This window comes from Passer domesticus, chromosome 3 (assembly GCF_036417665.1).
Source record: "Passer domesticus isolate bPasDom1 chromosome 3, bPasDom1.hap1, whole genome shotgun sequence".
NCBI lineage: Eukaryota > Metazoa > Chordata > Aves > Passeriformes > Passeridae > Passer > Passer domesticus.
This window is the reverse complement of record NC_087476.1, coordinates 53,897,721-53,922,404: the sequence shown is the minus strand read 5'-3', so window position 1 is coordinate 53,922,404 and position 24,684 is coordinate 53,897,721. Positions and strand designations below refer to the sequence as shown.

The following is a 24,684-nucleotide window of genomic DNA, read 5'->3' as shown; positions in this document are numbered from 1 at the left end:
GAGAATTGGATCTAAGTTATTTCCAAGTGAATTCATAATAACCCAGTTAGAATGAGGTGCAAATTTAGTTCCGTTCTTAGCACTGATGCACAGATTGCTTAACTAGATTTTGAGAAACAATGTGCTTTCAGAGTTTGTGTATATTACAGACCTGCATTGTGCTGTAAAGAAACCAGTCTGTCAGAAGGACATTAAATATAATGTTTCTTTCTTATTGAGCTGTCTTCCATACCATGCAACCATTTACATTAAAAAAAAAGAGATAAGAATCCAAATTATTAAAGAATTAAAGATATTTATATTGATGTTCGTTATGGGGAGCAAGTGCCAGCTTTCTGAAAATGCCTGAAGAACGGGTAAGACATTGTCAAACAGTGCTCTGGTCAGAAATGTTAATGGACACTGTGAAAGTAGGACTCTCAGACAATTAATTTCCATCATGCTGTTGTTGGCCAAGGCAGGAGCAAGAGGCAGAGAATGAAGTGGTTCTTGTAACTAAATTCCATTTGGGTGCAAAAAAATTTAGAAGGAAAAAAAAAAAGAAATTGGCTAGAAGTGCAGTTCTAGCAAGAATGTCTGGAGAAATTGGAAGAAGGACTATAGCCCAGTGCTATCAAAATATACATTCCCCACAGGCATGCTCTTTCTGCAGTCAAAGCACAATTTCGGGAACTCTCTGAACCACCACCAAGCAATTTTTGTTATTAACTGCCCGTTTGGGGTGGGACAAGACACTGGATGTGAAGACAGTGTCTTCTTTTTCTTCATGCATAGGAATTTCCTCACTGCCTTGCAAGAAGGAAGAATGAAGTTAATGACTACTGCATAAATCTCATGCTACAACTGTTCATTTTGTTGCCACTGGGGAGTGCCGCACTGTTCTGTCTTTTCCTGTGCAACTGTGCTGCAGAAGGTTACAGGAGACTATATTGTGACCCCTAGGAAGAAAACAAATTTTCTTAAAATTGGTTGATCACTTTTGTGCTGTGATGCCTAACCTGTCTGAAAGTAATGGCATTTTTTTCAGAATTGAATCATGTTTGCACATTTAGCTGAGATAAAGCAGTATGCAGTTAAACATGTTTTTTTCTGGTGTGCTATGAACAGCAAATCCAAAGCAAGCCATGTATATGAATGGTATGGAACTGCACCACACTGAGTAATAAATATTCCATTCAGTTGTCAAACCTTGTAGGAACTCCAACTAAATGAAAAAGGCAATGTGTCTTATATCTACACGCTTGCCACCGGGGGAATTCTGTAGAAATGAGTGTTGTAAACACTTTTTCTTTCATTTTGACAGGTAATATTTGAAGCTGAAGTCTCAGATGGAAGAAATGGCTACATTGCCATTGATGACATCCAGGTCTTGAGTTACCCTTGCGGTAAGTAATGATTAAGAGCTGCATTTTTCTCTGTCTTTTCAGGACATATATGATATTGCTGTGGACTGCTCAGTTTTCATCACTTGATCACTGATATTCTTTGTTCTTTCAATAGTATTTTTTTTTGCAACTTCCAGGAAGAAATGTGATTGCAATAGTGATTTACCTGGGTGAAATCTTTTTCTGCCAGAAGTAAATTATACAGGGATTAAAAAAAAAAAAAAAAAAAAAAAAAAAGCATTCTTCAAAGTCTTTTCAGTCACACACAGTTGGTGTGTATAATCAAAATGGGTTTTAATGTTAATGTATATGCTCACTGATTAAAGACAACTAAATTGGCAGATGCTTGTAGGAGGTTCATCAGATTTTATACCTCTTTTCCTTTCTCTTTTTTTTCTTTTTTTCCTAAACAGACAAAATAGATTTAAAAAAAAGGAAAAAGAAAAGGCTTCTGGCTGTTGAGCTACTGAGAGATTGCATTTTGTTTATTTTTTTGTGGATGGGCTTCAGGCATTTATGTTTGCCTTTCCCTGCTAATCCTGGGAAATAATTGCATACATGCAAACAAAAGTTATAACAATAAGAATATTCTACTAATAAAAGGTTGTGAGGAAGAAATTGTTACTGTGCATTTCTGGCGCTTGTTATCAAAATTTTTTTGCAATTTCTTTCTGTTTAACTTTTCTCATCTTCCCCTAGACATACCCTCTCTAAAATATTATTTCATTCTAATGTACCACATGGCTGATAATTTAATTGCTTTCTGAAATGACCAGGACATAACAATATCCTGCTCCAACTTTGCAAAATGATGCCAAATAATAAAGTTCCAATGGCAACCTCACATCATGTTTTCTTCTACTCCAAACCTTTTAAAATTGTAGCACTTGGGAGCTAGCAAGCTTACTGGATATTTGAGTGAGTTACCTTTTTAATATTTCAGCCACCCCAGCTATCTAATGCCTGTTCTCAGCAAAGCCCTGCTTGGATTCAATATCATATGTATTTTCTTCCTCTTCTTTGTGTTTTGTTTTGAAGTGCCAAAACAAAAGGCACTCGGGTACAGTCATCCCAGCACATTATCAGTATGTTATGGTATTCAGACAAGCTCTTTTTGTTACTAACGTTTAAACCCTGTTTGTTCCAATTTAATGTTTTTTCCCGTGCGTCATGTTTCTTTAGTAAGCACAAAGAAAGAACAGTTCAGCTACTGTTTTCTTTAGTCGTTCTTGAGAAAAGGGTGGGTGAGCTGTGTAATGTGCCCATTCCTCAAATGTTTCTGTTGGCTTTTGTAGGTCTGCTAAATCCTTCAGGTGCTTGAGATTTCCTACAGCCTTTCTCAGTGTGGGAAATAGATTTGTCAGCTGCTGAAATACTATATTCAATACCACAAATGATTTAGTTTTCCAAAACAAGAGCTCTGAGTTGCATTGCAAATAACATGAACAGTATGTATTTGCTTGAGCAGTATGCTGCTAATTGGGTTTTTCTCAGTATGATGGATTTCATACAGTCAAAAGTCTTTGGGATAATTCTTGTCAAGTGCTGCTGACATTTTGGCATCTGATCTCCTTCTTTCAGCTTATATTTAAAAAAAAAAAACCACTTTATTATAACACATGTATAACATAAAGTTAGTAGAATCACCAGGGGAGAAGGGGAAGGACTGAAAGCACTCCTTGAACACAGATGAGACAAATAATATTCTCTTTTCTGTTTCTTTTTTAGCCAAAGATTGCTAAAACATGGAGGTTGAGGGAGATAATAATGTTTCTGACACCTTTATTTTTTTATAATGACTTTTATTTGTAATTTTTGTTTTCCCCCTCTGCAGATAAATCTCCACATTTTTTGAGGCTGGGGGATGTAGAGGTCAATGCAGGGCAGAATGCTACATTTCAGTGCATTGCTACAGGGAGAGATGCAGTGAATAACAAGTTATGGCTCCAGGTAAGGCCAACTCATGCAAGTCTATTTGGCTAGAGGACAAGCTGCTTTCTGAAGATGAAATGTTTAAAATTCAAAGCCTTTTATTCTTCTGCATGTAAAATATGTAGTTTAAATGGAATTTTATATCTGTTCAATGGAGAAACTTGTAATCAGTTTTGCAGTGTTGTAAAGTTTCTTAAAAATTAGAACTGGTGGGTGCTGGAATAAGGTTGGCTCTTAAAGGCATTGTGTGCTTTCTCTTATTGTAAATCAAATTTGTTTAAAAATTTACTATCATTAAATGCAGATAATTGGAATTTAGGATCTAGTAATACACAGATGTAACACAGCTGTCATGAATTTTGAGGACTTTTTAATCATCTGTCCAAGCAGGCTGGAGAGATGTGGCTGTACTTCTGTGTGCATATCAGTTTCATTCAGTAGCATATTAATTGGAAGAGCCTAAAAGGACTACTGCACATCCTTTTTCTCTGTCTCTGTAATAGGAGGAACTTTGACTTTTACCCATGTATAACTGTGAATAGTATGTATGTCAGAATTTAAGAGATGACTATAACCATTTTTTACTATGAGAGAAAAAAAAAAAGAAATGAACACCGCCATTGTCCAAAATACCCAGTCTCCTCTGTATTATGGCAATGGGGTACTTACATTTAAGACCACTGGTTGAGTAAAATGATGGCAAAGTTTCCAGTTGCTCTTAAAAAAAAATAAATTTTACCGCTTAAAAAGAGTTTTAAAAAATCAAGTGGTACGTGTACAACTTCTGTGCATTCTTTATATGTTTATATGTAAATCTTAAGCACCAACATCCCTTTAGAATAGTTTCTGAATATGTTCTCAAAAACTTTATTTTCTTACAATGTGCATTTCTGTTTATTTTCAGAACTAAAATCTATGTAATTTTTGGGAAATGTGCTTTAAATTACCTATAGTCAGAACTTTAAAATATGTATTTTTGGTCAAATGTATTTTGAAGTGAACTATTTTCACTTATTTCAGCTTGATTTCTGTTTTAATAGTGGAGTTAATGGACCTTGGCTAACTGTTGTGTATAGGCATGTGACAAGCTTGAAATTTTAAAGAATTTTTTTTAAAAGATGATTTAAAAATCAGATATGCAAATGGTATTAATAGACAAATATGCTGCAACATTAAAAAGGAACACAAGCAGTAACTGCAATGTATTTAGTGAAAAGGTATCACAGCAGTAGGAATGATTTGTACTCCATGTCTTTGAGTAGTAATTTGTTTAAATTGAGTAAACATGTAATGCATTCATTCAGAAAAAACAGCTTGATTTCAGAAACTTGCCAAACAGAGCACACAAAGCACAAAAAATGAAACTGGCCTGGGTTTTACTGTATCCAAGGCAAGACAATAGCACGAGGAGCATTCCAGCAAACCTGTGAAGCGCCACTTGCAGTTGGTTGTGGGTCAGAAAGACCCAGTAGAGACAGCCAGCTGGAAATCTTCCCTTTCACTCGCTCCTTGGAGGCAGATAACTCTGACAGATAATCCTTTCTAACTTTCACTCCCTGGAGAAGCCCAACTAGCAGCCAGATCAACTCAGAAAACATATGTTTTGTCCCTCCATATGCTTCATGGGTAGTTTATTTTTGTGTGTGTGTATATGGATCACAGATATGATAATTTCTCACAGTGTGATAGATTAAGTACTTCAGATGTTATAACTCTGCTTGCCTGGGCTTATGAAGTGCCCTGATACTCTTGAAGATACCTTGATACTTGAGCTTCTGTTCTCTTTGTTTTTCTCCTGTAAACAGCCATGAATTTTCATCATTTTGAGGGTAACTTTTTTTCACTCATCATTCTGCCTTGCAATCCTACTTTCCCAATATATATGAATTGGCAACCTTCCCTATATGGAAAATTTTCTTTAGGTTGCACTTAAAGTTACTGTTTTTGTACATAGTTAATATTGAATTTACTCTTTTATCCTTAAAAACTGGCATGGTATGTTTGGGCCTCATAAAACACAGGAGTGTAACTTGGAAAAGGTTCGCTTTAACCTTTGACCAAACTCAAGATTTGTAAAGCCCAAATAGACTGAAAGGAAGAACTGGCAGATCAAATCAAATGCCTAAGTAATTGTTTTTGAGAGCCTTGAGCTGAAGCATTCCAGGAATGTATTTTCCTCATAACAAGAAAGGCCATTACAAAAAACAAAATAATAAAAAAAAAAAAAGACAAAGTGCAAAAATGAAAACTAAGTGGATGATGGTGGGGAAGAAGACACTTGCCAAGCACATAGTTTTAGAGAAAATAGCTTTTGGTTATGTCGTTATTGAAAAAGAAAAGCTATTTCCTTAAGGAGGAAGGAAAAGAAGGAAAAAAAATGGCAAAGAATTTGCTATTAAAACACATTCTTTGATAAGCAAAAGTTTGAGGAGCAATCTGGGACATCAGGCTTTTTTGTATCTGAGGAGATCTAAGATTTCATGTGCTTGCATTGAAGTAGTAAATATGTGCAGGCAGAAATTTTGTTGAAGACTCTACCAGTGTTTTCTGCAGTCTTCTGTTTTGAGAAGAATTGAAGTAAATTCAGCAGCACTTAGAAAAAAATAGCAGCCACCCTGCTCTGTGTTCAAAGTCCTGCAGTCCCATGGCTGCTTCAGCGGGGCTCGGTCTGAGCTGCTCTGGGATCAGCTTCACCCTCTTGATCCCTCTCTGCACTGATCTGGAGCTTTTGCAGCTCTCCAGTAAGTCAGTTCAGGAAACTGATCTGACTGAAAAAGATTTTGACTCCAATTGGATCTTTTTTGTTGGGGAGAGGGGGTTGTGGATGTTTGGGTTTTTTTTGGGTTTTGTTGATTTGTTCATGTTTTTTCTTGTTTTGTGATTTTATTTTTGTTTTATTTTAATTTGTCTGCTTTGTTTTTTTTTTTTTTTTTTTTTTTTTTTTTTGTTGTTTTTTCGTGTGTGTCTTTTCCCCCAGCTTGATTCACGTCTAAGTTACCCATATAAATAATGCCAGCAGGTGGCAAAAGATTGGGATGTTTGATTAGAAGCAGGGAAGAGGGAAAGACTATAACCACATAATATGAAAATGGGGATTATGGTAGCGTGTCTCCTTGTAGACCTATGTAAACTTCAATTTTGTTTTAGTTATTGGGCCCTGATTATATACTAGCTGTTCTATCTGCAGGTACATTTCCATCTTATGTTTTTCCCAGTGTATATATAATTAAGTGCACATAGCTTTATGTGCCTAAAAATAAAAATGGACAAAAATAGGCACAGCGTTTCAATGCACAGTTTCCTGTGTGTTTACTGCTGTAATGACAGTATTTTCATCAACACCATTTTCTATAAATGTATGTCTGTAAACATTTCAGACAAATAGGGATTAACACTGAATTGAACTTCTCCTGACTTTCATGGCTGCAGATTCTGCTCTTGTTTGTTTGTTTTTGAATAGTATCTGGTCTCTTGTCCCCTTTGATATCCCTTTCCTGCCAACTCTGTATTTTGCAGCCTCAGTGGACCAATGTTTGGGACAGTCAAAGCTCTGTCATTGAAAGATAAGCAGTAAAGATAACAGAAGTTTTCAAAAGTTGAGGCTGCATTAATACAGAATAAATATTTGGACAGATAAAGAGATTTAACTGATTGAACAAGACGATCTGAAGCACACCTTTGTGACAGTGTGAATAGTAGGTGTGGGAGCAGGACAGAAATGCATCTCAGATTCTTTTGTTCTTCACCTTTTCAACCTGATCTGCTATCAAATCTTTTACAGTTATGTGCTGAAGGAGTCTCTTTATGACCTGCAATTATTAGCAAATTTTGAAAGGCTTTCAAAGTCCTTAGTTTTTGTTTAAATGTTGAACAACATTGATGTTTCTGAAATACATTCAGTCATTTTCAGTGCTTAGTATCCTTTTTACTTGTCATTCCCTTCAGAATTTAATGGTTTTTTTAGTATTTTCCAACTTCTCTTAAAATTTCCACTGTAATATATCACACGCCAACAGCTGTAGTTTGGTCTTACTGCCCACACGGAAGCAGGTGAGTTGTTTGACAGGAGTTCCTAAACCCAAGGTGGTAACCTAGGTTTTTGGTTTTTTTTTTGTTATGCTTTGGTATGCTCTGATTTCTAAGCTTTAGGAATTAGCAGAATTTCTTGCTGAAAAATGCTTTCCTGTAGGTGGTGACCATAAGTGTGTGTGTAAAAAGAAATTAATATAGTGTGCATAGATAGATATAATAATTAATCAGTTTTTGCCCACGTACTGTTGATTTTATTTCTTTCTAAAGCTATTAATTTTCTTTCTTTGAAATGATGCTTAAAGAATAAGGGATTTTTTTTAAATTAACATTTGATGCACCTTGCTGCTTTGTGCACATTGATTTGCTAAATTACTGTAAGAAGACCCCCTGTTTTATTCTATTTATTTGCCTGTGAAATGTCATGCATTCCACTAGAGTTGTGTCAGTAAATAAGCTTGCAAACAAGTCGCTTCTGCATGGTAATCCTATGCTCAGAATGTGTTATGTATTAAATTTTTGAAAGAATGGTGCACACAGGGCATTCTAAACATGAAAATGCAAGAGAGGGATGGGGGCTCTGTTTCCTTATTTCATTTGATGATTTCTGTTTGAAGAAAGCTTAATTTCTTTGCTAAGATAGTAGAGAAATAGAATTGACTGGGGAAATTAAATAACATTTGTGTACACCAAGACTCCAGAAAGCAGTGTATATATTATCCAGCATTTGTTTTGTCAATCTAATTGGGATATCAGAGCAATAGGGTTTTTTGCATAATCAGGCTGTGTTTAACAGCTTCCTGAGCTGGGAACCATTGTGGCTCCCAGAAGGCCAATACGATTTTCAGTGTCTTATCGATGTCCGGTTTAGCTGGACACTCGTACAGTGCAGCGTATAGAGCTTTTTGCTGGAACATCTGTTAAACCATATGTCTTGGCACCTGGTTCAGATGGCGATAACTGCGGCACTAATGAGTCCATCCATCATTGCTGAGCTTTGCATTAACATAGCATTGGATTAGGGAAAGCGGCTTGTTCAGGCTTTGCAGTCAGATGTGCTTTGCCACGCTCTGCGGTGATACCATTTGCCTTGGCGAATCTGAAATTCAAAGGGGTACCGGCTGCATGCGTTTAAAGGTTTAATATGCGCCTTGTAATCCTGGGCAGATTTGCCATCTGAGCGGTGGCGAGCGGGCCAATCTGTCAGCAATATCTGTGGGTGCTGGCTAACCGCCCTCCACTTGGGCTGCCAAGGCTGGCGCAGCAGCCCCGCACTCGCCCATGGAGAGACTCGTCAGCGTTAATATGGTCTGATGCAGCCCTTCTCTCTGCCAGAGGAAAGTGTCTTTCCTCGTGGAATAACAGATAATTAAAGCAATTGCCTGAGAGTAATAATTGAAAAAGTGAAATTAAACAGCATTATGGAAAATAAAATGCAAATTGCTGTAAAAACAATGGAGTCGGGCTGACCTCCCAGCGGTACCAACTGTTACTGGAGGATGAGCGAGCGTCTGTTCAGGCTCAAACAACTGGCTGCATCCCACTCCTTTTGTAGAGGAAACTGCCACAATTCCCAATGCCCTGTTCACCATCCTCTTGGGTTTTGCTGCTGATTGCCAGAGAATGGGATGTGATATTTATCTTAATTTTTTTTGCTAGGTGCTGCATATATATACTTTTTAACAAGTCTTTGGACCAGGCACATGCAGATGGTATCCTGTGATGATGCATTGTGTAAGACCAACAAAGTATTCCAGGAATTTAGATTAGAAAGGCTGTATAAGAATTTATGCCTCTGGCAAAGGGTTGAAGGACAAAACGTTGACTGTTTTGTTTTGCTTTCTGGAAGGGCTGTTTCCTCTCAAAGGAGAGAAGTTATGCAACAGAAGTCCTTTCCTCCTGCTTTTCCCAGGTGAAGACTTGGATTAGTATTCAGCAGGAGGGTTGGAGTGTGGGCCGTGGATCTTTGGGGTAAACCATTTAGCTAACCTAACAGTGAATGCTGGGAGGCTTGCTTTTGGTCTCAGAAAAAAATGCATTTCTAATAGGAGAGTCATGTCCAATTTGACTTTGTTTTACATTATTTGCATGTTGTTTTCTATGAGTTTTCTAATATAACTTTGCCTTTTGAGATACCATTGCGTTTTGATACAGTTAATTAACTGGTTAAGATACCCTTTCTTTAGTTTGATGATAAAACATTTGCTGTTAGAGTGCACTTGTCTATTGACCATGTTCATTACATTGGAAGAATGTTTTTTGTTGGTTTGCACAAATTTTATGATCCCTGAAAGCTAAGGAGAGCTGAGTATACTCTGAATGTTAGAAAAGCTTTGTTATTTTGCTTTTTTTGTTCAGTGCTGCCTAGAGAGAGTTCAGAGAGGATGCCTTGCTAGCATCCGCAGGGTTCAGCCATGGAACTGTGATGGAGAGTTTTGATCCCCTCTTTGGTTTTGGTCAACTGTCAAGTTTGATGCTTTTTGGTTTTGAACTGTAATAAGTCAGTCAGGCCTGCTTGCCCTAAGGAGGAGTGGGAGCTGTGATGCTGTGTGGAGGCTGCAGGAAGAGGGAAGGCCTATGGCTCTGGTTTTGCTCTCCTCCCTGGGTGGCAGTGGGTGAGCCTCTGGGGAGACAGAAGGATTTTTTGGATTATCAGCATCATCTGCCTAAAGCAAGTGCTAATCTGCACAGCAAATTGGGCTGTTTGTGACAAACCTTTTTTCCTCAGCCAGTAAAATCCTGCTCAAATCTACATCATCTTACCTTTATCTTGATTACTGACAGTGGCTAAGCATGATATAAGTTCTTTTTCTTTTTTTTTTTTTTTTCTGTGCTTGAGTCTTGCACAGAATCTTCACTTTCCTCATTTGTTTCATATTGGTTGCTTTTACTTACAGAAAATATGCTTTTGAAAGGAAGACACAGTGTAGGGAGGCATAGAGGACTCTTTTGCAGTTACTTGTCTATTCCACCTTCACTTTCACCTCATCATGTTTACGGTCTGTGATAGACATTCTGTTTTTTTCAAAGTTGTATGAAAAGCTGCCTTGAAGTGATCTGTTAGGCTCCTTATAAATTACTTGACTTGTAGTTTATTCTGTATCACACACTCCTGATTCAGCCATGGTTATACAAAATATTCAACCTGTGAAAATTACAGTATTCATAACTTGTTTCTTTTTTTCCCCCCCTCTGTTTTCTTCCCCCTCTATTCACCTTTGATGCTGTCTATTTAATTTAACCCTGAATGAACCATTCTCCCTCTCTCCTGCCTCAATTTATCAGCTTCATGGATAAATATGGCAGTTTCCCCTAGATGCCCGGTCATCCCAGGTTTCAACAACATGAAATACTGTAATCCTCCTGGTCTTAATTTAATTCTGCCCCAGTTAGCTAAGTCCTCTGGTTTGCATAGCTACTGGTCATTTAGTTTACACAGCAGCCTTTGGAGTTGTCCTCCCTGTAGGTCTTCCCTGGGGTCCTGTGGTGACTGGAGCATCTGGTGCCGGGGGCTGTGCTGCTGATTGTGGCCTCAGTGGTGGCTCCTTCCCCTCCTGCCATTTTGTACTTTACTGGTAGAATGGCTGCCATGGAAGTTTGGTCCTTCTCTGTTGTCCTCAGTCAGCCAGTGGCTGAAGCACCCATCTAAATGAGACATCTGAAATAAAGGTGTGTATACAAAAAGATATAGTTATAAATCCCTTGGCCATTCTGTCCTGGGACTCTTGTCTGTTATTGTCTGCATCCAGGTTGTCTTCTCCTCAGTGGTGTGGTGTGTGGTAGGTAGCTTAATACCCCAGGCCCTAGTTTTACTCAAATAGCTGCAGGACTTCATGAATTACAGAAGAATAAGAGCAGCTGGTAGGCTTGGATGCTTTTAGAAAAGGGTAAAATGGTCTGCTGAGAAATTTTTGAGGAGCTGTCTTGTGGTGTGTTGGCCCTCAGTGGTGGGTTTTTGTGCAACTTGTTTCCTTCCTTCTAACTAAGCAGATTTTTTTAATTTTGTGCTGCAGGATAAATACTGTAGTTCACTATACAGTGCTCGAGGTGACATTGAGCAGTCACCTTAAATCACTGTGTCTGGAATCCATACTTTTGTGAAAAATGTGGTTTTGGTTTCTTGTTGTTATTTTTTTTAATCAAGAACACTGCATTCCAGAACCAAAGCTCTCTGAAAAGCTCCATTTAAAAAAAAAACAAAAAAACAAAACCAAAACAAACAAACAACCACCTTTTTTTTTATTTTTTTAATGTTCAACATATGTTCGATTAGGCTCAAACTGAGAGGCTTTAAAATGCTCAGAGAAAGTGAGTGTGGCTTTTATTTGTGTAGTGGCATGGCCAGGGACACGATACTATGAATTTTGCTAGTTTGCCTCGGGTAGCTCTTATTATAATAAAATAAATTAGAAGTGCTACCTCTAAAGGGCCAGATGGCTCTCAATTAAATTATTTCATCAGAGCCCTTGATTTCTTCAGTAGGAGGGTCAGTGCAGCATGATAGAAATTTGAGCTACTTCAAAGGGGACATATTTGAGTAACAGCAGTGCATGATACCAAGACATTTTAAGTAGTCGTGGATTTTTCTGTACTGCAGTGCAGCATGCAGGATACAGCTTGGCTTGTCACATTTGTTCATGATCTTCAGTGTATGTTTGCATGGGAAAAGTTGTGCAGGTTTTCTTGCTTATAAATGAATACGTAGTTCATTGGAAAGTAGAATCTTCTTCTGGTTTGCTATTCATGTAGGAGACCAGAAAGTCCTACTAATTTCCTACTTTAAAAAATATTTAATGCTTCCCCTTAATAATCAATCAAACAAAATGAATTGTTAGTTCACCTGCTTTTATTCTAAGGAGATAGGACTATTTAAGCATATTAATTAAGCTATATTTCTAATTCATGATCTGCTTGAAAAAAAAGATTTCTTAGTCTAAATTTTGTGCTTATAAATAAAATTGGAAAAATAATACCATTTTGTTCAGTAATTAAATCCGTTGTGGGGAAAAAAATAAAATTTTAATTTCCCACAATAAATATATGTCATGCTTCATTATGTTCCTAGTATGTTAATAAATTTCAAAATGCCTTGAATCTATTGAGACATTTGCGTAAAAGATGAAAATATAACAATAATAATAATATATAAATAATTTTTATTTTTTCTCCATTTGGAAATTGTATCTTAAATGCTCTAAAAGAATATGTATGCCTATGGAAAAGTGGCAGACAAGTGCATATAAAATAAGATTTAAACACTATAGTTATTTTTATCTTTTACTTTCCTTTTTCCTTGTTTTTTTTTTTTTTTTTTTTTTTTTTTTTTTTTTTGAAAACATGATCTGGCAGAGATTGTGCATTATTGCTGGCATTCAAACTATCCACAGTCAACCCTCTTTCTTTTCTTCCCCCATCAAAAAGAGACATTTCTCCCTTTACATAATGAGTAAACCCAGTAATGTTTTGGAACATGTTGTTTACAAATGCCCCTTTGCTCAAGGAAGCAGAGGTCTAATGCCCTGCGCTGATGGGGTTGTCTTTCCAGCCCTTGTGCTGCTGCTGGCGTTCTGATTGCAGCTTTGGGGACTGGGTTGCTCAGACAAACTGTGGACTTGTGCCCTGCTTACCACACATAACTTGCCCTCTCCTCTGTTGCCAGTGGCCATGCAGTGAATCCGATCACAAGCTGATCCATTTGGTGATGATAATATATGGGGAGGGACAGAGTTTTCAGGAAGGTTTTTCATATTCCAGGTTGTTTTTTGTGCATGAGCACAGGAGGGAAGGTGAGGAGGGAGCGAGTGCAGGGCAGCTGACAGGGCACTGCTGCCAGAGTAACGCGGGTGTCACTGCAGCCAAAGCGTTGACATCGGCTGATCTCCGGAGGCATCCTGGCATCCAGCCGAGAGCCCGAGAAGGCAACCAGAGTTGACTGTAATTATTAGCAGTAGAGTGGGCTTATTTTAAGGTGTTTACAGTAAGAAAAGGATGGGGATGTGTAAGGTTGAACTGTCCAGGCTAATAAAAATCACTCGTGTGAAAAAAAGGGTTCTAGAAAATTTAGAGGGACCAATGCTGCAGACAGGTGTCTCATTGCTGTTTAACCAAATAAAAGCCATGCTCACCACTTTTCAACCTGACAAGTTAAGGGAGAAAGGCTGATGAGTTTTTAATTTGTATAAGATATGCACTTAAATTCTACCAATTAAATAAGACTTTCGAGTTTAAATGCTTTTGATTTCTCTCTGGTTCTAAAAGATCAATTAAAATTGCATTTCATATTTACTAAATGTTTGATTTCTTTTGTAAGGCAAAACAGAGATATTTAAGACTAATTGTTAATTTACCTAAGATTGTTTTTAAGCTGCATAGGTTTTGCTGTTGACTTTATTTAAAATATAGATGATCTAATTTCATTGCCTGAAAAATGTTTAGTGAAATCGTGTTCCTATCAAATTAAAAATAACCTTGAAGTCAGAGCGATTTATTTAAGATTGTAATTTTAAATGGCTGGAATGCCAGAATTAAGGAGGTTTTTTCACAGGCTAATATTTCTTTTAATCAAGTGTTTAGAGAGAGTAGTTCTTTGTGAAGCCCAGAGTTATTTTCACAAAAGAGAACTGCCTGGTCGTGACCTCTCTTAAATGAGCAATTCAGGGTTATCAAATCAGACAGCAAGAGACTGGAGGAACCAAGGATCGCAGAGGGTACAGCCATTACCCATTAGTATAACTCCACATTAATTTTAAATTGAATTTTTAAAACTTAATTGAGCAGCATTTTCAAGATCTGTTCAGTGTGAGCAGGACATAAATTGAAACAGTATGTACCAGGAACCCTTAATAAGCAGAGAGCACTGCTGCCTTTCTTTCCTCTCCTTTAAAATCAGTAGTAATGTTCTGACATTAAAAAGAAGAATTTAATTAAGAGATCGTGACAGTGCATCTGAACTCTGACTGGCTAATGGGTTACCAGTGTAAGGAATATGTGCTGAAATGAATGCAGGGTTTTTTCTTTAACATTCATTTTTACATGAGAACTCTCTTCTGTTTGAACTTTTCATAATTTTAATGATGGAGAAATATTCTAATGGGTAATCCATACATGAAGAAGGATTTTGAAAATCTAGTTGTGCAGTTGTTTCCCAAGAAACAAATTCCAATACAGAGAAATTAGAGCAACTGCTCCAAGCCTTGAAAGATAATATGGTAGGAAATCATTGATATAAATAAAAAAAGGAAATCTGAAGTGTTGTTCTAGAACTGTAAAGCTTGCCAAAATTTATTTTAATTCATTTCTCTGGAAGTAAATTAATATTTCATTTTAAGTAGAAGCCAAATTCACTTTGTTTCTCAACTTGAAGCATGCAGATGAGCTTAAGTAAGCAAGTTCTGATCTTCAGAGTGTAAATTATTTTATATAGTGTAGCTTGAATTTGCTTCTCTGCTGCACACTAAGCATTTGGCATTCCAGTTTAAAACACTGGACTTATTGAAATGGAGTCCTTCATTTTAGAGAGCTCCCTAATATGTATTTTTCCCTCACAGCAGAACAAGAATGATTACATTACATGATTTCCTCATCAAGTCTGATATCATATAAGGTTTAAAGATACACCATTGGCTGCTTGGTATTTTTAGCAATCATATGGCAAGTTTGTGTTTAGGGGGGAGTTTGACTTCTATCTGCTGGGTGGCTATGATGTGACAAGGCTATCAGGGCATAGGACAAGCCTGAGAGGAAGAAAGTACTATGAGTTTTGTTTATTTTGGTTATTTCAAGGCACTAGATGCAAGGTTTATATTAAACAAACAAACAAATTAAAAGCAAATTAAATTTATGACAGTCCAAGCCTTTGGTTGATACTGGGGAGGAGAACAGCGCTAAGGGAGGGGCGGAGGGTGAGGAGTGCAAGACTTGAAAATACTAATTTCAAATTTAGTATTTTCTATCAAAAGAAGCTAACTAGCTGGAGGGGAAGGTGCACCTCCCACAAAATATTTCTACTCTTGTTTAAGCATCACTGAAATAAAGCCTTTAACATAATCCCTAATTTTCTTTATATTGAAATTTAATAATTTCATTGATTTCTGAAGTTCAATAAGGCTTTTCATGTGTAGGAGTATTTGCAGGCATCAGAAAACTTCCTTAATTTTTTTTAATCGGAATCAGATACCCACAGAGCTGAGAATGGAGCTTGTGTCTGTCACAGGGTGACTTGGTGGCACTAGTGTTGGTCCAGGTGTCCTAGAGCCCAACATCCATTGCTTTTGCCCTGGGAACACCCCCTCAGAGACCACCCCTGTGATAACCAGGCTTGTGGTTGTTATGAGATGATGTCAGTTTTAGGGAGGAGCAATAAGAGTACCTTATGGAAGTGTCTTGTGTGTCTTTTTGTTCTGGAAATCTGGTTTTGCTCTTGGTATCTTGTGGGTTTTTTGGCCCAGCCCTGCAGACACAGCTCACACCTGAGGAAATGGCAGAGAGGGTGGCTGGGTGAGGGAAACCAGATGGTGTCTTCCTGCAGTGAGAAAATCACACCAATAAACCCATAGCTGGTAAAGATAATGGCAAGGTCTTTGTACTGGAATGTGAGTGAATGAAATCTGCCTGCTTGGTATAAATAGAATTAATCTGTTTAAACATGTTAATAGTTAGAGTGAATGCTTGTTTTGGTGGTGATAAACCCCTGGTTAATCTGCCTCAAAACTGTTTAAAGTGACTAGCCCGTGCTAGGACGACAAAGGGTAGATGTAAAATGTTATGAAGTACTCCTGCCTGTGACACGAGGCTGGCTGATATACACATGCAGCATTAAATCATCTCTTTTTGTGCCCTTTGTGTTTTGCCACAGGCTTTCAGGTTATTAAATTCTGTGGCTCAGCAGTAGTGCTTTCGGTGTTAGAAAGCTTGGCGTTTAAAACCTCAATGAAGTTTCTCATTCCAGGGGTTGATTAGAGCTAAAAACATTCACAGAGGTCACACTTTGCTATATTTTGAGCAGAATGAGTGGTTGCAAGCAAATTCTGCCATCTTTCCAGGGACTGAGCAATGCTGAGTGCTCAGAAACTGTATCCTGATCAAGAAATAACATGCAGTTGATCCATGGGAGAGAGCAGTGATATTGTTTGTTCTCTTTGTGCATGTTTCTGGCTATTTTTTAATGCTGACTTTTGGTGGAGGGTCTGTTTTTCAATGGAAATCAAAATTGAGCATTTCATGTGAATGGTAATAAGGAAAAGAGATCCCACAAGAGCTCAAACTGTTTCTGTCTTCCTGACCTGTCACCTGGCCCCGCAGCTCCAGACAGATTAAATTTTTCTGTGATTTGTGGTAGCTGTGCCTTTTTTTAAGAACTCTCTAAGCTTCTTCCTTTAAATTAGATCTGTGTGATTCCTCTTTTAGTGCCTTCCTGCCCTCCACTTTTTATTTCAGCTAGCTTTAGATGGATAGGTGGTGCTTAGTATAACAAAGCTAAAATTTTAGAAGGTATTGAACTTGGACAGATAAAAGGTAGCATTAAAAAGGAAACATTGGTTGGTTGGTGAAAAAAGAGCTGTTGCAGACCTTTGAAATACCTCAATGCCAGGTTTGTTTAAACATATCTTACAATACACCCAGTGTATGTGTTGTAAATCTCCTTAAAGTTGAATGAATTTTCTTAGGAGTACAACTGCTGCTGCTGGGCTATCCTAGGATGATTCCAGCTCTAAGGCAGTTGCAGTTGAGTATGTCATGGTCTTGTTTTTGTGCCAGTGCAAAATCCTGATGGTACTTTTCGCTGCTAACTCCATTTTGAAATGATATTGAGTACTGTTTGTTTCTTGATGGGACCTCGGTCCTGAGCTCTTCTATCATGGAAATGCATGGTAGCATGGTCTGAGTGCATTTGGGTTGAAGTTTTGTTTTTTGTGTCTTCTTTGTATGACGATAATGGTAAATGTCTTTTATATCTTTTGAGTTAACTCTGCCTTGGTTACTCTTATTTTCAGAGAAGAAATGGGGAAGATATTCCAGTTGCTCAGACTAAAAATATCAATCACAGAAGATTTGCAGCTACCTTTAAGTTGCAAGAGGTGACAAAAACTGACCAGGATTTATATCGCTGTGTAACTCAGTCAGAGAGAGGTTCTGGAGTCTCAAACTTTGCTCAACTTATTGTTCGAGGTAAAGTCTTATTTATTTTCATTTTATCCAGTTAAATGCTTTTAATACCAATGTTTTCTGCTTGCACTTTTTATTTAGCCTACATATGCCTTGATCTGAAACGATCACACAAAGATAGCCCTGTGAAACTCACATGAGATGAAGGACTGGATTGCAAAGCTTAAAACTGCTTTCCATGGAATGCACCTGTGTGAAACCCTGATCCCACAGTGTGTGGAATGTGCCTGCATGCTTTTCTGGGAATGCTGTTTGTTAGATTTCCACCTATACATAGTTACCATTCCCTTTTAAAATCTGTTCCTTTGAGCATACTGGTAGTAGAGCAAATAATACATTGGTCTGTTACCTGGGAGACAGGTAGATTAAAAGAGTTGTAAACTTTCACCTACCCAAGGACTACTGGGAGCATTGTGGAGATGTTCTGTGATGATTTCCAATAGAGAAGTAAATGGAAAGAAAAGAAAACTTGCTTTTCCCCCTTGAAATACTTTTTTGGTTGAAATTAATTCAAAAGCCTGCTGCTGTGCAACCATAGCTGGTTTGTGGTGTGATCAAGTTGGAGGTTTTTTTCTTTTTTGCATTTTTTGCTCTGGAAACATGTAATCTTGACTGGCAGAGGATGTGATTGAACACAGAAGTTCAGTTTTCACTTCCAAAATTGTGTGCTCTGTGGCCTGGAATAAGCTATTGAACCGCTTCTTGCCTAATGATGTTACCTCCAAAACTTCCTGTTTCATTCTTAGCTGTGATGAGGTTTACAGTTTTTTAACTGGGAAGAAAGAAGAGGTGTACAAAATCTGTTTGGGGGGCTGCTGCCTGGCAGAGGGGCTGTTCTGGCCAGGTAGGTGCAGGGGTCTGACACCTTTGGGCTCTTGCTCGGTTCCTTGGTGGAGCAGTGGGATGTTTGCTCAGTTTGGCACCTTGTAGTCAGACCTGCATCGGGAACGGGGACAGGGCAAGCAAGTTTGTCCTCAGCTTGTAGAAATTAAGGCCGTGTAGGAAATGCCCTGACCTATTTTTTGTCTGGTATTTGCTGGCAGAGGTATTTTCCCTGGGAGGCCGGTTGATTGAGGTCAACCAGGTTTTATGGCTGCTATAAAACATCAATAAAAATGTGCCTTGCTGACTATACAAAGATTCAGACAACATGTTAAGAGCTTCTTTTTATTCTGTTAGATGCACCTTTTGTCTAGGAAACTGCAAATGGTCTTCATCCTAATAAATTGAAATAAGTCCTGTTGAGGCATGAAAACAGACTATTGTTGTTAGAAAGGCAGGGCAAATCAATGTATTTATCCAATAAATTAAGTTTTCTACTTTTTTCTAGTATAAAATCACAATAAAATGGTGTTAAGAATACTATTTATCTCAAAAAAAACCCCCAACAAGAATATAAAATTTCATAGTACCATCTTTTAAAATGCTTCATATTGTCCTGCTGAAAAACTTAGGTAATTTCATAGATAACATCATATTTATGGCTATATATATATATATATATATATATATATATATATATATATATATATAATCTATAGAAGTTTTTTTAAGGTTAATTTTACTTTCCGTGTGCTTTTTATTGGAAGTCCAAGAATCTTAATATATTTTTTTAAATACACATATACACACATATATATATGTCTATAAATAAAAAAAATAAAAAACACCCTAAAAAATAAACCTTCCAAAACCATTTTCATCTATTTGACATCATGGTAGAGAACAAAGATATATGTTTTATAGTTGGATTTATTGCTTGCTGATGTATTTGAAAAGCAATATACAGTAATATATTTTCTTGTTTGTCTGGATAACTGCTAAATAAATCTTGTTAGCCAAAAAAGCATACCCATACCCTTAGGGATCAGCTACCCTGGTGTTAAAACTGTGCTGAAAATTAACCATAATGACAGGTCCTATATCTCAGTGGCACTTTAAAGCTGACATCCTGCTACATGGATACAAAAGATGATAATTTTAGAGGAAATTTTTGGGCCACTGATATGAATTGCCTTTAATAAGAGCTGGCATAGTATTGCCCGTTGTCAAAGATGACCCAGGGGGAAGAGTTTATTAGTGGGTTTCCTTCTAAACTGGAAGTGACAGGGCATGCTTGGGGCCCTTTTGTTGCTGTTTGTAACAAATGAAAATTTCACTGCAGAATTCTCATACTGAAGAGTATTGATCTGTGTGTTCTCACAGCCAGAGGAGGGGAAAAAAACGATGAAACACAATTTACTTTGTCATGGCTTTAGTATTGCTTCCAGATAATTCTGAGTAACAATAGGGTTTTTGGTTTGTAGAAGCCAAACTTTATTGACAGCACTGTTTATTAGAGAGAAAGGCATGAGGAACAGGAGTTGTTGCACAGTAACTCAAAACCTTGGTGTTTGCATTCATGGCCAAGATTAGGATATACCATGGGATATATCCCATGTCTATACTGACGTGTGATACCATAATACAGGTCTAGAGGCATCTGCTATTTTCCTGATGAGCAAACTATAAGTTAGTCTTGATTAGCAATGAAAGTTTCCAGTCCTATAATGTACATTATGTTGAAACATCTTTATTTTATTTTGAGCGTTAGCAGAAGAATTACTTTTAGTGGAGTTCTAAACTCTATTACAAATGTACTTACCTGGGAGGGATGGTATACATTTCAAGACCTTGAAAGAGATAACTCAATTACTCTGATTAGTTTTTTGAAGAAAAATTGAACTAGGATAGGATTTGTAATTAAATTATGAAATTTTACCAAAAGTAGTTCCAGTCAATGATTTAATGGCTCACTTTTTTATAGAGCTGGTCTTCAGCTCCCAGCTCAGTGGCTGCACTGTATTGATTTTTTTTTGCATGGTTTCAATGGTGCTGCTATTATTCTGGGATTCATGTAGAAGGAGTTTTCCCTTTCCCCTTTCTTTTACAGGAAGTTTGATGTTGTCATTATTGTTGACCTACCCTCCTGAATACGTCCATCAGATCAATTGTCTATTTATATTTTCTCTGGTAAATTGGCAATTTCTGGGAAGAGAATTTCTTGAAGTCTTCAGGGTTGGCTGCATTAGAGCTTGAGGGAGATGCTGGAGGAAGGAACAGTATTTGTAGTATTTGTGATAGGTAAGAGTGAGCAAGAAGCTGATGGTGTCTTTCTTTTTTACTTGTTTCTTACTTGCTTTTGAGAGCAAGTGTATCTCGAAGTCTCTGCTGCTTAATGTGCAGCTGTAGACTCCTACAGTTGTGCCCAAAAGAAGTGTCCAAAGAGATCACCTGTGCCCCGGCTCATGTGTATATTTGATATATACAACTGTGTAGCCTTTCCAAGTTACAGTATTAATTGTTCTGATCTTCAATCAGTAGAGAACTTTGACCCCCTAATCAGTTCTTGTACTGCTTCATTGTTCTGTGCTCTAAAAAACGTACTGGAATCTTTCTCTGAAGTTGTCAGTATTTTCCAGAAAAGTTGCCTTGTGCATCAAGAAACGAGGTAGTATCCAACACAGCAGCTGTGATCAACTTCTTAGTTGACATGGCATGTTAAAAGTGGCTGTGAGACGGGAATGAAGCTGATGTTACATTCTCATGTGTTTAGCAAAGTAGCTGCACATTGTTAGAAAAATAATTGTAGAAAACTTGATGTTATGCTATTACATGCTGCAAAATCAGCAAGAAATATGGTGCATTTTATCTTATGTAGTGTATCTTGCACATAAGATGTGGAAGAAACTGTTAGAATTAAAGATAAAATAGAAAAACAAAGGATAAAAACCTTGACATGTATGAATCAAATGTAGCATTTGTTAATAATAATAATAATAATTATGTGGAGAGTTCCGATTCTACTGATAAGTTTATAAGTGTTATTTGAGCCATAAATTACAGCAAATTTTATGGGTTTACTACATGATCTTTTATTATTTTTTTTTTGCATTTCTTCATCCAACCAAAACATCTCTTCTGTTCTGGGTCCAAAGCAAAGTCTCTGCCCTGAATTATAGTTTCAATGTGGAATTGTCTTCATGCATCTGGTAAATCCAAGCTAGTAACAGCAGACAAAGGCAGTTTTCCTCTGTTGAAGTTTTCATCTTCTGAATGTTCCTGCAGAAATCCTAAGTTTTGATGAGCTGACCTGTTTCTAGGCATCTCACCTGTTTGTATGAGTTTGTGGATATCATTATTTCTTGTGTTTGATTTGACATTGCAAGCGGACTCACTTCTAAGTCATCAGGTTCAAGTTTTGGAATTTGTGATTATATTTGACTCTTTGTTAGCCTTATTGAGCTAAGTTTGCCATTGGAAGCAGTTCCTGTTATGCAAGCCTGTCAGTGATTTTTCTACCTTTCTTGTCTGAATCTCTTTAGGGATTTTATATAGGAAAACTAGTAATTTGGCTGGTTCCTGGTGATGCTAGAGCACTGTGAAGATGGAGTTTGCCCCTGGCAAGTAATTCTCATGGGAGCATTATTCTTTTTCTCCTACAAGAAAGCTTTGAAATATTTCCATTTGAGAAAGCTGTGTACTGAAATGCACTTTCCAAATTTCACTGGTGCTTGTTTTCTCTGGAAAAATAAGTGAAATTTCTAAGCTTGCTTCAGATGTGTGTATTCAATTTTGTGACTTGGTTTATTTGTTCAGTATAATAACAGACTTAAAAATATGTCAAGGAGAGCACTAGGTGGCAGGTAAAAAGTAAATACATCAGGTAGCCTAAATTTATGTTCCCTGCTTGCAAATGGACTGAAATATTTTTACACCAATTTTACAAAATGCCCCATATTTCTGCCCTCCATTATTAAGTTCTCTGATAAATAGGACATTTGTAAAAAAAATAAATTTTCCCCTCTGGTGATATTACCCACCATCATAAACATTAGACAGTTCAGGTTATTAGAGATGCTTTGTAATGTGTTCAGAAGTTCAGTCTCCAAGAGTCAGTGGCTTTGGACTGTATCTTTGAAAAGTCTGGCGGAAGACCATTGGTGTGTGTTTTTCTGAACTCGCTGAATTTCAGTCCAGAGAGGAAATTGAGGAGAGAGATTTTGCAGTCCAAGTTATTGGAATCTGTGAGCTTGTCATCACTAGCTTGGCTAGGTTTCCTTTTGAATCATCAGCAGACTTCAACAGAGGTATGCAAATATTTTATTTGTGTCAGAAGCCCCCTGTGGCTGTTGTGCTTCATTCATAAGTGCAATTTTTCAATACTTATTTTCAATACTTATTTTCATAAGTATTGATATTAATGCTGGTACTCTTCTGGACACTCAACTCATTTTCAAAATGACTTTATACTCTTAAGTTTCCTAATTAGTTGTAGCCTAGTTCTCTCATGGCTGTATCCCTGCAAGAAGAGCAGATGATAATGTTATAATTACTTTGGAGTAGTTAGAAAAGAAGGAAATTATTTTGTAAAGTTTTTCTAAACCTTGCTAATAAAACACAAATTATATTTTGAGTGTATATTTAGGTATAAGCATTTGTCAGAGAGTCAAGGATCCAATTAACTTGATCTTTTTGTGGTATTCTCTGGTTTTAATTTCTCTATTGTATTAAGATCTTATCCTCTTTAAGTAGGTTTAACATGTGAATCTTCCTATTTTTCAATGCTCTGTTCCTTACAGCAGGTAAAGAGAGGCTTTCACCTTGAAGTCAAATCCTGCCTCCTTTACATAAAAAGAATGAAATGCCTCAGAAAGTCTTTCTGTTCATAATGAATAAATTGAATGAGATAGGAGTCGCGGTTTCATCATTCATCTACATATCAGAAAGAATAGCAGCTTTACTTTCTGCTCAGGCAACTCGTCTGTGGAAGTAACTCTGCTCAGCTCCTTTGCTCAGGCAATATTTATCTCTGGTTTATATAATTAATAGGTGCATTGCTCATTTTCTTCAGGAAGTGTAGGAAAGCTGCTTTTATTGGAGAAGCAGGAGAAAATAGTTTTGACAGAATTTTTCAAGGAAGCCAGAGAGACTGATTCACACAAGGTAACAGAAATGCCAGGTATTTGGCATAGGCTCCATTCTTTCTTTCTGTGTTGAGCAATCTTGGCTGCACAGGTTTACATTTGAAATGAAAATCACAGGACGGCTGAGATTGAAAGGCACCTCTGGAGGTCATCTAAACCAAACTTGCCCTGCTCAAGCAGAATCACCTAGTTGCCCAGGATCATGTCCAGATAGCTTCAGAAAGTCTCCAAGGATGGATATTCTGCAGCCTCCTTGGGCAACCTGTGTCAGTTCTCAAGCACCCTCACATTAAGAAAAAGTGTTTCCTGCTGTCCAGAGAGACCTTCCTCTATTTTTCTTGGTGCCCAGGGCCTCCTGTTCTGTCACTAGGCACCACTGAAAAGCCTGGCTCTCTCCTCTTTGCATGTTCCTTTCAGCTGTTTATGCACATTGGCAATATCCCCCTGAGCCATCTCATCTCCAGCTGACTCTTGAAATTTTTCTTATGTGAGCTGGTGCTTTATTGTAGTTCTGATGTGTTCTTCAGGAACTCCTGAAACATTTAAGGTAAAACACATGTTTTGTTTTTATTTCACAAGACATGAATTTTGTACTGCTTGATATAGGCTAAAGTAATATTCTCATTAGGCAAAAAATAGCAATTTCAGTGTTGATACACATCTTCTTAATATGTTCACTGTTGATACACATCTTCTTAATGTGTTCTCTGAACTTAAAGGTGACTGGTCTGGATCAGAGCAAAAACCCAAGTCCTGTAGCTCTGTCCTGCCCCAATAGCCGGTGATTGGGCAGAGTATCATAGAAAAGTAGATGTAGAAGCATCCTTTGCTGACTTGGAATTTTTCCCAGGGGTCTGTGGTTCAGATGTCATCTAAGTGAAGGGCAATACCATCTTAGCCTGGAGTGTTGTGCCTTAGTTTCTCACTCATAACCATGCAGGAACCAGAACAGATTAATGATTAACTAATTCACTTGGTGCAAGGGCCATTTTCTATTTATACTTTTCATTTCCTGGTGTATGTTTTTTCCTGACATCCATGATGGATGTTGATGCTTTGTGGCACTTTGATTCACGAGTCCAAGCAGCCTGATTTCCTCTTGTATTTTCTTCAAGGCTTCATACTGCCTGCATGAGAGCACATGGGATAGCTTCTGTGGAAGCTCTTCTGTCTTCTGCTTGCTTCTCAGTGGCAAGAAGTATGATGAA

The 24,684-nt window shown here is 37.4% G+C and overlaps 1 protein-coding gene across 13 annotated transcripts in view; it reads left to right on the top strand.

The window, feature by feature from the left end:
* The window catches only part of PTPRK (protein tyrosine phosphatase receptor type K), a 382,581-nt gene that overhangs the window by 169,614 nt on the left and 188,283 nt on the right, over window positions 1-24,684 (top strand). For all 13 annotated transcript variants that reach the window (XM_064413126.1, XM_064413124.1, XM_064413122.1 and 10 more), the window contains exons 4-6: window positions 1,304-1,385; window positions 3,220-3,335; window positions 17,339-17,513. In XM_064413126.1, coding sequence (XP_064269196.1) covers window positions 1,304-1,385; window positions 3,220-3,335; window positions 17,339-17,513 — 373 coding nt within the window. The remainder of the gene's footprint in view (window positions 1-1,303; window positions 1,386-3,219; window positions 3,336-17,338; window positions 17,514-24,684) is intronic.